The sequence below is a fragment of the Syngnathus typhle genome, linkage group LG17, assembly GCF_033458585.1.
Source record: "Syngnathus typhle isolate RoL2023-S1 ecotype Sweden linkage group LG17, RoL_Styp_1.0, whole genome shotgun sequence".
In the NCBI taxonomy this organism is placed as follows: domain Eukaryota; kingdom Metazoa; phylum Chordata; class Actinopteri; order Syngnathiformes; family Syngnathidae; genus Syngnathus; species Syngnathus typhle.
The window spans coordinates 6,752,823-6,767,017 of NC_083754.1; the positions used below are offsets into that span (position 1 = coordinate 6,752,823).

The 14,195-nt window shown below is 46.0% G+C and overlaps 1 protein-coding gene across 1 annotated transcript in view; it reads left to right on the forward strand.

The window, feature by feature from the left end:
• Positions 1-14,195, forward strand: part of LOC133170753 (inactive phospholipase C-like protein 2) — a 44,641-nt gene that overhangs the window by 28,720 nt on the left and 1,726 nt on the right. The window contains exons 21-24 of the mRNA XM_061303883.1: positions 7,028-9,508; positions 11,336-11,539; positions 11,624-11,699; positions 13,610-13,719. Coding sequence (XP_061159867.1) covers positions 7,028-9,508; positions 11,336-11,539; positions 11,624-11,699; positions 13,610-13,719 — 2,871 coding nt within the window. The remainder of the gene's footprint in view (positions 1-7,027; positions 9,509-11,335; positions 11,540-11,623; positions 11,700-13,609; positions 13,720-14,195) is intronic.

Genomic DNA, 14,195 nt, shown 5'->3' on the forward strand with positions numbered 1-14,195 from the left:
ACAGAATTGCAGGAGTATTGATTTTTGGTTTTTTCCTCCACTCCGTGTGTAACATACCGAAGGTGTTCTATGCTACACGCTGACCTTTTGTTCTGAGCAGAATTAGGATGTTGTTGTTTTGAAATATTAGCTGTATTACGTCTCAGTTTTGTAGCATTGTTCTCGTGGACTAAAAAATGAATAATCCAATTGTTGAAGACATTCCATCTTGAAAACAAGTGCTTGTTACATACTGTTTTTCTAGTTTTATCAAGTAGATCTTCATGTGTGCTCCTGGCTATGATGGAAGCGCGGCTTAATGCTAATAGCGCTAATCTTTCATGACATTCCGTACAAACAGTTGGTTCTTTATAATCTTCAGCCTATGCCCGGTAAATAGAACATGTTCAAACAAGGCTTTACACTGCAATGTAAAAATAAAAATCTTCCTGGATCGGTTCGTGGCACCATTTGGGCCAGTTAGGTCAAGAAAATAAAGAAATAAAATCGGGTCACATTAGCCCAAGAGGCAGGTCAGCCCTGGGCGCCAGATGGCCAGTTCAGCCTTGACCACAGGAACTCGATGCACTCGCTAGGTGACACGTATATTTACAGGAAAGACTCCCTAATTAGCCCCTCCGGACCTTCTGTTCGCAGTAGTAGGCACGCTTTAGATAACGCAAATATTTTCAGGACACTTTTGTGAATTCCACAGTTGCCTTGTTGATGAAATACATCTTAGAATTGAGCAGTTAATGCTAAGGTCGGACGCCATTAGCGCTGCTTTGCTCGTTTATGAAGCACATGGCAGGGCCGGTTCTCCCGAAAGACGTTTGACATGCTTGGCCTTGGCATTTTCTTGCATCTGGGTCACCTTCCGGCATGGCAAAGACATCCGTGCATGTGTCATTCTCTACTTAACATCTCCTCTTCTTGCTGCTCATTTCTCTCTCTCTCTCTCTCTCTCTCTCTCTCAAGGACTCCCCCTCTTTTCCGAGCAGAGGACCTAAAAATAGGAAGCATTGTTCTTCCTGTTGTTTTTTCTTCCGGCAAACATGACGATTCAACCTCCCACCGCGAGATCCATCAGTCAATCCGAGGACTCTCGGATCCCGAATGTATTCTCCGCCGCGGTGGAGATGAACTCCAAGATCATGTTGACCTCCAGAGCGAAGCACTTTGCACTCTTGTCCTCCCCTGTCCTTAGTCCATTTATACAAGAGCTTCCTCGCATGTCCTACATTTGTGTCCACCCCTGGGAGGAAAGAAAATAACTCTCCTCAGCAGTAATTCAACCTACTTCCACACAACTCCTTTGCGTGGCCTTTAAGGGGTCATTTGTTAAGATGGATTTGCATGTTTATTGAATTTGCAACCCGAGTTGTCATATCTCCTTCCGGTCAATTCTCAAAGGTAATGATTAATTCCACGACGTCATTTTCGAATCCCGAAGTCGGGATGACCACAAGTGTTCATTTGTTTTTCGAAAATCGTTCAGCCCAAGCCGTAACCACAATTTTTCATGATGAGCGCACAGTCCTGATGATTATTTAAACAAAGAATAACGAGATGCTTTCGCCTCATCTGGCACAAGTAGGTTCCGCCGGTCGCTCTGCCAACCTCTTGACGAGACGGAAGGCGCCAGGCCAAGGATCGGGCTCACGGTTTTTATTTATAGACCTTGAGTGGGCGTCGCGGACGCAGGCGTGGAATGTTTCAGAGAGGCGAAACGCATCATTGATCAAAGCTCAGACAGCGAGACTTTATTTTTTGCCCAGGGCGAATAATAGCTCGTGTAACAGAGGGTGAGCAACGCCGCCGTTCTCCTTGCCCACACCGCGTCCCGGGCACCCACACAGGTGACCGGGCTCCACTGAACACCTGCCAGTTGGAGCCTCCCTCCACTCTTTGTGCCGTGTTGAATGGCTGCTGCGCTTTGGATGTTTAAAAATACACACATGGTAGGCGTTTGGAGAGTAAATTCACTCGGCGTGAAGCTGAGATAGATTGTGTGGGCTCTGCATAAAAGCGCGAGGTGGACATGTCAATGCATAAGCGACGCGAAGCACGGCTTTACAACATGTACTAAGCCCCTCGACTGTATTTTCATCATATCTTAAAAATCATTTTGGACTCCCGCGTTAATCGAGCTATCGTTGCTGTGTGTTAATGACAACTGTGCCTTTCAGAAAATGCGTAACGTGAAAAGGGTCAAAGGTTTGCATGAATGTCAATCGTGAGATTAAATTTTTTTTAATTAATAAAATATTCTAATTCATTTATGGTGTATTATTAATTAATCGCGTTAATCGATCAAGACAATTAATAATTAATCGCATTAATCTAAATTGCTTAATCTTGCTAGGGGGCGGCACATCTTTTTTGTATTAGTTTAATACAGGGGTGTCAAACTCATTTTTTCGGCGGGCCGCATTGTAGTCATAGCTTCTTTCGGAGGACCATTATGACTGTCAACCCAAATAAATATATGAGCACCTCATATTATATACAGCTACAAAACAAACTGACAAATAACTCGTTTTCGGATCAGACGAGTAAAAACTGGTCATATATTTAAAAAAAAAAAAGATATTAAAAGTAAGACAATTTGCAATTCTAGTAATGACACGAATTTGATGCACAATTTGTCTTCGCGGGCCACATAAAAATGATGTGGCGGCCCGTACCTGGCCCCCGGGCCTTGAGTTTGACACCTGTGGTTTAATTGGTAAAAATAGTGGCATTATGTGTTTCTTTAAAAAAATATCCTGGAGTTTATCAAAGGGGACCTCTAGTTGTTCCACAGTTTTGTAGACTTCTCATTTTGTATCTGGACGGGAGATGTTGTCTTCATTTAAATGTTAATTATGACTTCCTGTGACAAAAGGATAGGCAAGTTGGGATGTCATGCTAGGCCAAAAAAACCACAATGCAAAGCTTTTATTTAAAGGTCACGCTTTGTTTCAAATTCAATACAAGGAGGGAACAAAATACAACGCAAACAATGCACCTTTCATATCAAATCTGTGCTCAACCTCAATATCGGCGATTGATTTATTTGCTTCAATAGGAAGTGAAAATTAGGATGTGTAGTCTCCAGAAGATGTTTCATTTGGATGGTGCTTAGAAAAAATGTAAAAGAGAGAATATAAAAGCCAGCGTGACGAGGACTGCAGTTGCGCCGGCAGTGAATGGTTCTTTTCTTTGCTGCAATGCAGACTGTCAAGGTTTGGCTCGCGAGGCCGCATCGACTCAAGAGAACCGAGGCTGCGGTGTCAAAGAGTCAGATCGACGATATTTAATGGAAAAGCGCTGTTCCACAAACGTTAGCGTGTGTTCAGACTTACAGAATCCCCCTGATGTTTCTCGGGATATTAAAAAACACACACACATTGGTCTTCGTTTAGATAACATTTACGAGTTGCCTTCGTGTCACTTGTAATCTTGCGGCAGCTAGTCGTTTGATTCATCGGGAGCGTCAGGCTCTGTGGCAACGCGACCGGCAGGATGCCATTTTGTCGGTTGTCAGCTTCCTGCTCCTGCCCGGCTGGGCCTCAACTTCCTCTGTCTGCATGTGATATTTGGGGCTTCTCGTGGCTGATGTGTGTGTGCATGGTCAGCGCTAAAGTGTGAGAAATCGGAAGTAGTAATGACAGAGTGAAGAATCCGCAGCGCCGCTCCTGACTCATCCTTTTCATAAAATGGAGACAAAGATGGAAAAAAAAATATTTGAGTGACAGTCAAAAGATGAAGTGGGAGACCAAACAATAATGTGAAAAGATATGCAAAAGAAAGGCTGTGAAAAGCAAGCAGGACAAAAAGCCATGTGGCAACACTTTGATCGACCGTCTTTGAGCTCGTCAACATTTCTGGCAAACATTCAGCGGCCTGTGCCTGGAAAACCATCCGGGAAATTAGGAAAACCACTGTGATAATGAGTGCAGGAGAAAACACAGTTGGACCACAAGGGAGGACTGAGCATTGAGCGGAGGACGTGCGTGTGTGTGTGTGTGTGTGTGTGTGTGTGTGTGCGTGTGTGCATTTTATCAATGCATTTTATTTACCTAAATTGTTTATATGGAATTATTTTATATTGAGTCGGCTCGATTGTGTCTCAAGGCAACCAAAGTAGTCGAAATAGATGCTTAACTTGCAACTACATTGTGACTGTGAACTCTAATTATTTTAGCTTCTTCAAATCTGCATTAGCTACGTGATACTCAATTCCCTTGAAAAGCACTTTATAAAAACAAGCTTTTATTCCAAGTGGTACTTGAAGTGAGTTCGAAATCTTTTCCGCGGCTAATTGCTAGCGCTCGTCTCGTTTGTAAACAGCAGTAAATTTAACGGCGAGCCGATTCCTCATGCGGCTTCTGGGAACCCTGCGGCCTAGAGTTGCTCGTTGTGTTTTAGGGACCACGAGACGCTTTAATTAAGTGGGAGCCCTGACGAGCGAGGAGGCAAATGAGTGACCTTCAAACATCCCCCGCTGAATTAGCGAGATGAGCATCGGCGGGGGGATTACGAGGTGACTCGGGGATAAACAAGTTCCTACTTGTGCTTTGGCGTGTTATAATTCAACATGGCTTTCACGGCTCTAGCTGGCATTGCGACAAAATCCGAGAAGGCCCGGCTGATGAAGACCGCCAGTCGAACTGCTCAGCAACACACCCACGCACGTGCACTCACCTGAAAATAATTGGCCCCACTGCTAATGCAAGGTCACGGGAAAGCAGCGAGGGGAGCGGGACCACAAGCGACAAAGTAGAAATTCTTTGCACTTGAAAAACAACATTAGCTCATAAATATATCAGGCGTCCTCAGGACTGGCGGGCAAAGCGGACATTCGTTTTGACGTTGACGCCGCGACTGTGCTAAGTGGCTAGCGCTGGCGTTTGACAGCTCGATAGCATTGACCTCCATTCTCTCGGCGGGCCGCTAATTAGCAAGATTGCTTGTTGTGTTTTTTTTTCCTTTTACAAGGTGCTCTGGAGGCTTTCCACTTATTAGCTAGGAGCGCGCAGTGCTAACAGCGAGCGGGCGATTTGTATTCCGAGCAAAGGGGCCTAGCGTCAAATAACCTTCCGTATGAAGGTGTAAATGCATTTTCTGTAAAGATAAATAAATAAATGGGCGGGTGTTGAGGCCTGTCCACACGATCCAGTCACACTTTGTTTTTTACACATTTCCTCTGAGACCTTTAACAGATATTCACACATTAGAGACCACAAACATTTTTGGGGATGTGCTGCACAATGGGAGACTGAGATGAGTGAGACCACCATCCATCCATCCATCCATCCATCCATCCATCCATCCATCCATCCATCCATCCATCCATCCATCCATCCATCCATCGTGTCAGCAATCGATCAATCGATTCCACACAATTAACTAACTGAGGACAGTTTAGCCTTTTTTTTTTTTTTATATCCATCTACGATATTTTCACTGCATCTAAACAAATAGTAGAGCGTTCGGTAACAGCTGCAGCAACATATTTGGTGACAGCGCTGAATCACTTAGCGGAGTAACCTCGATGTTTCACTCTATACCAGTGCTTCTCAATTATTTTCTGTTACGCCCCCCCCTAGCAAGAAGAAAACTATTCGCGCCCCCCCTCCCCACCGTGACTATCCTAACTTGTCTTGTAAGTCGTAAAATGTTGCACTGTCGCAAACGTGACAGAAGTAACAATGAGAGCGCCACTGCCCCCTGCTGTAGTAAACGCGCAATTACACTTTATTCTAGTACTGCCAAAAAAAAAGCCTGTTCCCCAGGGTCACACGCGCCCCCCCAGGAATAGCACCGCGCCCCCCTTGGGGGGCGCGCCCCACTATTTGAGAAGCACTGCTCTATACAATTGAGCTGGAGCTGCTTATCTTCTCTGTATTTGTGTCATCTTCAGACAGCCTTTAGATCCACCCCTGTAAATTAAACCTCTTCATGTGTGAAAAATCCAGTATAAACACGCTTAGTCGCCGTAGCCTCTACCGTAAGTGTTAGCTGTGTCTCCTCCTCCGCAAGGGTTTTTCTCCGCAGTGTGATTTAATTTGCTTTATTGGCATTGAGATTGCACAGCATGTCTAAAACATCTAAACAAATCAAGTTATTAAACTCATTAAATTCACACGCGCTCTGTCTCCATCAGTGACCCCCGCTCCCCCCCCCATCTCCCTGTTGCAAATAAATCTTGTTAGCATAGATCCACGTCACCTCTCTTTCTTGCTCTCTACCAAACAGATGCTTCTGAACGTGCAGATTTTTTTGGGGGGGCGGGTGAAGTCTATGAGGGTTTAATGATGGCCTCCTTGGGTTCAGTGTGGCAGCTCGAGGGGGTGGGGGTGATCAAGAAACGTGTGGTTGTGGTTTGACGATGACCTGTAAAGTCATTTAGAATCATGTTACCAAATCTATTCCTCTTTCATCTCCATTTTACAAATTTCAGGACAGCAAAGCTCTGATTTTTACGCTCTGACGCTCTGACGTGATTTGATCGCACCAGCGGGACCGGGGGGGGGACTCTGGAGGCCTCCTCACCATCTGCACTGGTTTTCTCACCCCCGGCCGCTTCTGTCGCCACGTCTGTCGCAGATGAATTTTTCTGAACGGCATCGTGCAATGACCGCGCGAGACGCACGGTGTAAACAAACACCTTGAAATCTGCTTCTCCGCTGCACATTTTAGCGTTGATGCATCAAAACACATTGCGCAAAACGTCGCATTGAGGTGGTGTGCTTTTCGTTTTACAGAGTCCCATATATGCATAAAATGTATGAATGTGTTTCGAATGCAGTCTAGTTAATATTTTATATAAATTTATTAATATTAATTATATATTTATATAATATTAATAATATATTATTTATATAATATTAATTTATATATATATATATATAATTTATTAATATATATCAATTTTTTTACATACTATTTATATTTTATATAATTTTTCAATATTAATAAAATGCTGTGTTTTGAATGCAGTCTTGTTAATTCTTTTTTTTTTTTTTTTTTTTTTTTTTTTAAATCCCTCTCTTGTTGACAGGATGGGTCCAAACAGAGGCAAGTGAGGAAAAAGACGGTTTCCTTCAGCTCCATGCCGAGCGACCGCAAGATCAACAGCACAGCGGCGTGCATGGCCTTCATGATGGAAGGCTGCGAGATGAAGAAGGTGCGCTCCAACTCGCGCATGTACAACAGGTACTTCCTGCTGGACCCGGACATGCACTGGCTCCGCTGGGAACCCTCCAAGAAAGACTCAGAGAAGGCCAAGCTGGAGATCAAGAGCATTAAGGAGGTCCGATTAGGGAAGAAGACTCCGGTCCTTCGCAGCAACGGGCTCTCTGATCAGTTCCCGGATGAGTGCGCCTTCTCCATCATCTACGGGGACAACTACGAGTCGCTGGATTTGGTTGCCAGTACGGCCGACGTGGTCAGCACCTGGGTGATGGGCCTGAGATACCTGGTGTCTTACGGCAGGCACCCCGTCGACATGGTGGAGCCCAGCCAGCCCAGCGTACGGACATCTTGGATCAGCTCGGTCTTTGAGCTGGCAGACATGGAAAAAGATGGACACGTTGATCTTTTCAGGGCCACTCAAATCATCAAGGGGCTCAACCCTGGAATGAAAGAGGCAATGATAGAACTCAAATTCAAAGAACTCCAGAAAGCCAAAGACCAATACGGTGAAGCGATCAACATGGACACATTTGTGGAGGCCTACTGCGAGCTTTGCACGCGTCCGGAAATTTTCTTCTTGCTGATGCAGTACTCCAGTAACAAGGAGTACTTGGACTGTAAAGACCTTATGTTATTCGTGGAGGTGGAGCAAGGTGTAGAAGGTGTGACGGAGGACACGTGTAGGGATATGGTTCTAAGATACGAGCCCACGGCGGAAGGCAGGGAACAGATTTACCTCTCCATTGATGGCTTCACGCATTACCTCCTCTCGTCCGAGTGCCACATCTTCGACCCGCAGCACAAGCGGGTGTGCCAGGATATGACTCAACCCTTGTCCCACTACTACATCAACTCTTCACATAATGCCTCTCTTCTGGAAGATCACTTCTGGGGTTCCTCCGACATCAGTAGTTACATTCGCGTTCTGCGGATGGGCTGCCGCAGCATCGAGGTCGTCGTCTGGGACGGTCCCGATAATGAGCCGGTGGTGTACGTCGGTAGTTCCGTGGCCTCGCAGCTGGCATTCTCCAAGGTCCTGGATATCGTCAACCAATATGCTTTTGAGAGCTCCGAGTATCCGCTCATCCTCTGCTTAGTTGCTCATTGCTCCGTCTCTCAGCAGAAGGTCATGGCCCAACATATGAAAAAAGTTCTCGGGGACAAACTGTATGTGGATTCCCCCAACAAAGAAGAAAACTATCTGCCCTCTCCTGAGACACTCAAAGGGAAAATCCTTCTCAAGGGTAAGAGACTCGAGCACGGTTGCACAGAACCCGAAGGTGATGTGACTGAAGAGGAAGAAGGTTTCGAAATGTCCAGAAGAGTCAGAGTAGAAGATAGAGACCAACTAAACGGTTGTAAAAGTCTCCGTCTGTGCAAGGAGCTCTCTGAGCTCGTGTCTCTTTGTAAATCGGTCCAGTTCCGAGACTTTGAGACGTCAAAAAGGGACCAGAAATATTGGGAGATTTGCTCCTTCAACGAGGTCGACGCCAACAGATTCGCCAATGAGTTTCCGGAGGAGTTTGTCTGCTACAACAAGCGTTTCCTCTCCAGGGTTTACCCCACCCCGATGCGGATCGACGCCAGTAACATGAACCCGCAAGATTTCTGGAAATGCGGCTGCCAAATCGTCGCCATGAACTACCAAACGCCCGGCCTGATGATGGACCTCAACCTCGGCTGGTTTCGACAAAACGGTAACTGCGGTTACGTGTTGAGGCCGGCCATCATGAGAGAGGAGGTGTCCTACTTCAGCGCCAACGCTCGGGATTCCTTGCCCGGGGTTTCCGCCCAGCTCCTTCACATGAAAGTCATCAGCGGGCAGAACCTCCCCAAGCCTCGCGGTTCGGCGGCCAAGGGCGACGTGGTGGAACCGTACATATACGTGGAGATCCACGGCATCCCGGCCGATTGTGCCGAGCAAAGAACCAAAACCGTGTCCCAAAACGGCGACAACCCCATTTTTGATGAGAGTTTTGAATTCCAGATCAATTTACCCGAATTGGCCGTCCTGCGTTTCGTGGTGTTGGACGACGACTATATCGGAGACGAGTTCATCGGCCAGTACACCATCCCGTTTGAGTGCTTGCAGCCCGGGTACAGGCACGTCCCGCTACAGTCGCTGACGGGAGAGTTCTTACCCAACACCACGCTCTTCGTCCACGTGGCCATCACAAACAGACGGGGAGGCGGCAAGGCCCATAAGAGAGGAATTTCAGTCAGGAAAGGTCGCAAAGCCCGCGAATACACCAATACCAAAACCACCGGGATCAAAGTGGTGGACGAACTTTTCCGAGCATCCACCCAACCACTTCGGGAGGCCACGGACCTCCGAGAAAATGTCCAGGTAAGGATTTAGCCATCAAACGTGTTGCCGTCTTTTGTAATCTAGCAGATGACATAAAAATAATAAATCTTGTCAGAGGATAAAGCCATCCTGAGCATTAGCGTCTAGGAAATATGCCCTAATTGAAAAAAAAGAATCAATTATTTGAACTGCTACATTAAGCCAGACAATGTCAAACTTCCTTCCTCGCTAAGTACCTCCACGTGGTTGTTCCAAGTTGACGAGAAGTATTCCGACTGCACTTCACCGTCGCCGCGCGGCTAATTGCGCTCCATTAATGTTGCGTAAGAAAGAGCCAATACTGCAACAATGGTATGCAATTAGGCGGTGTATGAATAGTGTAATCATTAATGAGGGACAATTAGCAGCCAGCGCTAATGGGCCGCACGTTGCTAGGCATTCAGAGAATGACTTTAAAACTCCTCCGGTGCCTAAATTTGACTAATAAGCACAAGTAAATGTCTCCGCCAGTTCAGGTTAGAAATGGACAGCGTCATGTATCACGGAATGTCAATCTTGTTGACATGGAAATTAGAAATAGACAGACGATACGTTAACCCGATCAAACAACGCTTGCCGCCTTTTTGTTTCCTTTTGAAATGGAAATGTGCGTTTTTGATGTGGTGGATAAAAGATGAGGAAGTCGATGCGCAATAAATAAAAAGCTCTTTTATATGTAAACTCAAAATATGCTGGCAAAAGCTTTGTAGTGGCCGGTTGCGTGGAACCTGCCACATGGATCTAGGTTGCGACGGCGGGCTGAGAGCCAACGACCCAGATGGCATCAACCGCCACGTCTCCGCGTGGCTTTCTTTTGTGAAACACCAAAGCAAAGTTCAAGTCCTAAACTGACAAAAATTATAATCATCTGATGCTTATCATCTCAAAAGTATCCATAACTGTCAAAATATTTTATTACGGCGCTAAAACCCTTTTGTTCTTATTGCAAAGTTTCCAGGTGGCAAAAAGTCCGCATTACTACTCCAATTCGGTAGGTGGCGCCGAAAAGAAGAGCAACTCTCATATTGTTTCAGTTTGAATGTTTGTAGAAAGTTGGCTGCCTTTTCCTAAAGCCAAACGGCTGATCTGACATACACCTCCTCGCAATGCCATTCCCCCGTTAAAGGGGGGGGGGGGGGGGGGATACATTGAAACAAAAACAAAAGAAGTGTTGTTAAGGGGACCCAAAGCTTCTATTGGCGAAACGTGGGAAGGGTGGAGAGGGCGTAATTAAAAACACAAGCCTCTTGTTGGCTCTCGCAACACTACTGTGGATTTGTATTGCACAGCAGAATGAACTGAAGTAAATAAACAACAAGCGCAAAATAAGGGAAGCTCTAAAAGCGCACTGGGACACGCGTAAAATGGCGGCACTTGTAATTATGCGCCGCTCCCTCGTCCATTTAAGTTGTTCTCTCTCGGCTCGTTGAGGTGCTCATCTGAACTCGGCATACAGATGATGGCATTGTTGTTCTCCGCAAAGGTGCCACGGCACGTCCTCTTGGGATGTGGAGCGGATTTTTCCGCCGGTCCAGCCCGGGGAAACAGACGGTTCCCACAGTGTGCGAGCGTGGGTCGGTTCTTAAATCCCCCAAACAGCCTGGTTGCCTCAGAAGTTTGTTTGCTTCCGTGCCTCTATTCATCAACTGGCTTTGTTTTTGCCGGTCGGTTTGTTCTCCCGGCTGTGATTTAAATCGAAGTGACTGATGGCTGGCGCACAAAGACTGTGTGATGGTTCTGATATTGTGAGCTAAAGTCAAGCCAGAAGATTCAGTCAGTGCACCTATAAACTCTATAAGAAGCCGATCTGTCATTTTTCTTTTCCAGAACGCCATGGTGTCCTTCAAGGAGCTCTGCGGTCTGACGCCGGCCGCCAACATGAAGCAGTGCATCTTGACCGTGTCCACCTGGCTGATGAACAGCGAGCGCTCACTTCGGGTGACGGTGGACCTGAGCGAGACCTACCCCACCATGGAAGCTCAGGGTCTGGTGCCCGAGCTGCTGCGCAAGGTCCTCAACGCCTACGACATGGTAAGCAACTTCAGTGTTGACCTCCAAAGGATTTTTTTAAGTGTTTAATATATATGACCAGATATGATTTTGTTTTGTCGCTAGATGATCCAGACGAGCAGAACGCTGATCGAATCGGCAGACGGCGTCTACTGCAAACTTGTGCAAGCACAGCGCGCAGGTTGGTATGAATGCAAACAAAAGGATTGAGCGAGGTTGCGTAACCACTTGCGGCACTTTAGCAATAAGCAGACCAGATCTCGCCGTTGAGCTACCTGGCTGCCGTCTCGTTATGAAAGAACTAAAACAGAGAAGGGGAGCCCGGTTAACATGCCCGACAGTCTGTAAATAGATGCGGACGACGACACGTTTGATTTGTCCATTTTCACATCCTGCCGGCGTAAAGGTCCCGGCGCCTTTTGTCTTGGCCGCGTATCTCCGCCCCCGCAGCCGCTAACAACGAAGCTCGACGTTGAGTGTCGATCATGTCGGTGGGCAGGTGAACACAATGCGCGCACACTCATTTTCACAAAGGGGCCTGCAGCTGAGAGAAAAGCACACGGTGAAACGAATAGCTGTGATGGCGTGTGGGGGATGAAAAGCTCTTCAGGAGAGGTGGGGGTAGGGGGGGGGCTTTTTTTTCAGTTGATTTATAGGCTTCAGCCATCGAGTCGACACTAATATGAGAAACGGCTCGAGGTGGAGATGCCGTTTTAATGCAAAAGGCAGAATTAACAAATAATGAATCAACTGGGGAGAGGGGGCAAAAAAAATCCTTCTAAAGTTTCACTGCTAGCGTCGACTTCAAAGTTTTTGCTAGGATGTACTTCATAAACTCATTTAGACAGCGAGTTGAGTGCGCTCATTTTCATCCACTCACAAATCAATTATTTTGCCATTTATATATGCATAGCAAAGAGGCGGCTGCGATGTCATTTGGTTTTGGTCATATTTCAAAATGGAATCAGAAGAGTAAATCAGTCAATCGTTCCATTGTTTTCTATATCAGATTCGCCGCACGACAGCCCACGTCGTATAAACTACCAAGTGGCAACAAAGAAATATTCTTTGGGGATACAAAAGTCATTCAAGATGCGTTTTGAATTTTCTATTTCCAAGTTCTTTGAACACAGCCTTCTTTCACGACGGCCGCTAACAATCACGAGGTACACAATACGCTCATTATTCGCTCAAACACGTGTGATTAAAATGGCAAGTTGACATCAAGTGATGAACGATCCTCTCGGCAATCACGACTTGTGGTCCGCGGCGGCGGTCAAGTAGCGATACGTTGATGAGAATGGGGAGGTGTGGAATGATTTGGCTCCCTAAAGGCACGAGGAATCGCTAACACTTAGCCGGACATGCAGCTGAGACGCACCGGGGCTTTTCCAGATGCCACCTGCTCTACTTTTGCCTTCATTAAAGGAAGATATTTAAAGGAAAGCCTTTTTTTTAATTAGAATTAATGTCCTTTGTGGCGGTAGCAAGGTTTCCTTCCGAACCCACAACAATTATTAGCAACATAAGCTCCCTTTTGAGGCTACTCGCGTCCGGCTACCCGCACTGCCACTTAGCTTAGCTCAAAGGCCCAATTCAGCCAAGGAGAAAAGCATTTTTGTGACATAAACCTCAGATTCCTCGCCGCATGAGATGATGTTTACGGCTTTAAAGACCAATTACGCACTCGGTTGCGCTAGTGCCCATCCGTCTCCGACTTAAACGCGCCCGTCGAGCGTCGCCGAAGGTCAAAGTTGTCTGTGATTTGTGTCATCCGTGTTGTGGCATTGATTTGTTTTGTACTGTAAATCCTCCTCAGTGGCATGTTGTAAAGAAACATGTTCAGATTGTGGGCCACTTGTGTCCTTTTTTTCTTTTTTTTAAGTAGCCTGAGGCATATGCTCAAAATAGCATCTAACATAGCATGCGTCAGTTTAGGTTTTTTTCTCAAACAGCGGATTGGCAGCGTGAAAATCAACTGCTTTAAATGCACTTAAGCAGCTTTGAATATAAAAACTAAAAGTCCAAACAACCAAAAAATAATTAAAAATCCCAAATGATTAAATTGCACGCTGTTGATAACATGTGCAGGTCTGGACTTCCACGAGGACCTGCACCGCATCGGTGTCAAGGAGGGCTTGAAGGGTCGCAAACTCCAGAAGGCCATGGAGAGCTACGCCTGGAACATCACCGTGCTCAAGGTGACCACAAGCACCATCTTCTCTAATTTCAGCAAGATGAGAAATATGGCATGTTAAGTGTGCTGTATTTTTTGTTGTTGATAAAAGCACAGACTTGACAAGCATTTCAACATTTGCTTGAACAGCATTTGATGACACATAGCGATGATAAATTCTAGCAAAGAATGCAAACAAGCTGCTTGGTGGTTAATCAAGGCAAACTCGTGCGTTCTGTCAAAAATGGCCTTGAGTAGTTCAAGACTGCTGGCAAGCATTAATGGCAAGACATGATGTTCCCAAACATGACTGCCTCTGCGCCATTCTTTCTCTAAAGTGACCTTGTTCAAATGATACAAAAGAGAGACAAAGGATTTGATTTTCCTTTTAAAGTGGAATCTAACATCCAAATGGCTGGCCCATTATTGCAGGTTGTAGGGGGTGGCGATCAACTGTGTCATTTTGCTATCATATATATTTTCGCCACAAGTTTGCTTTTA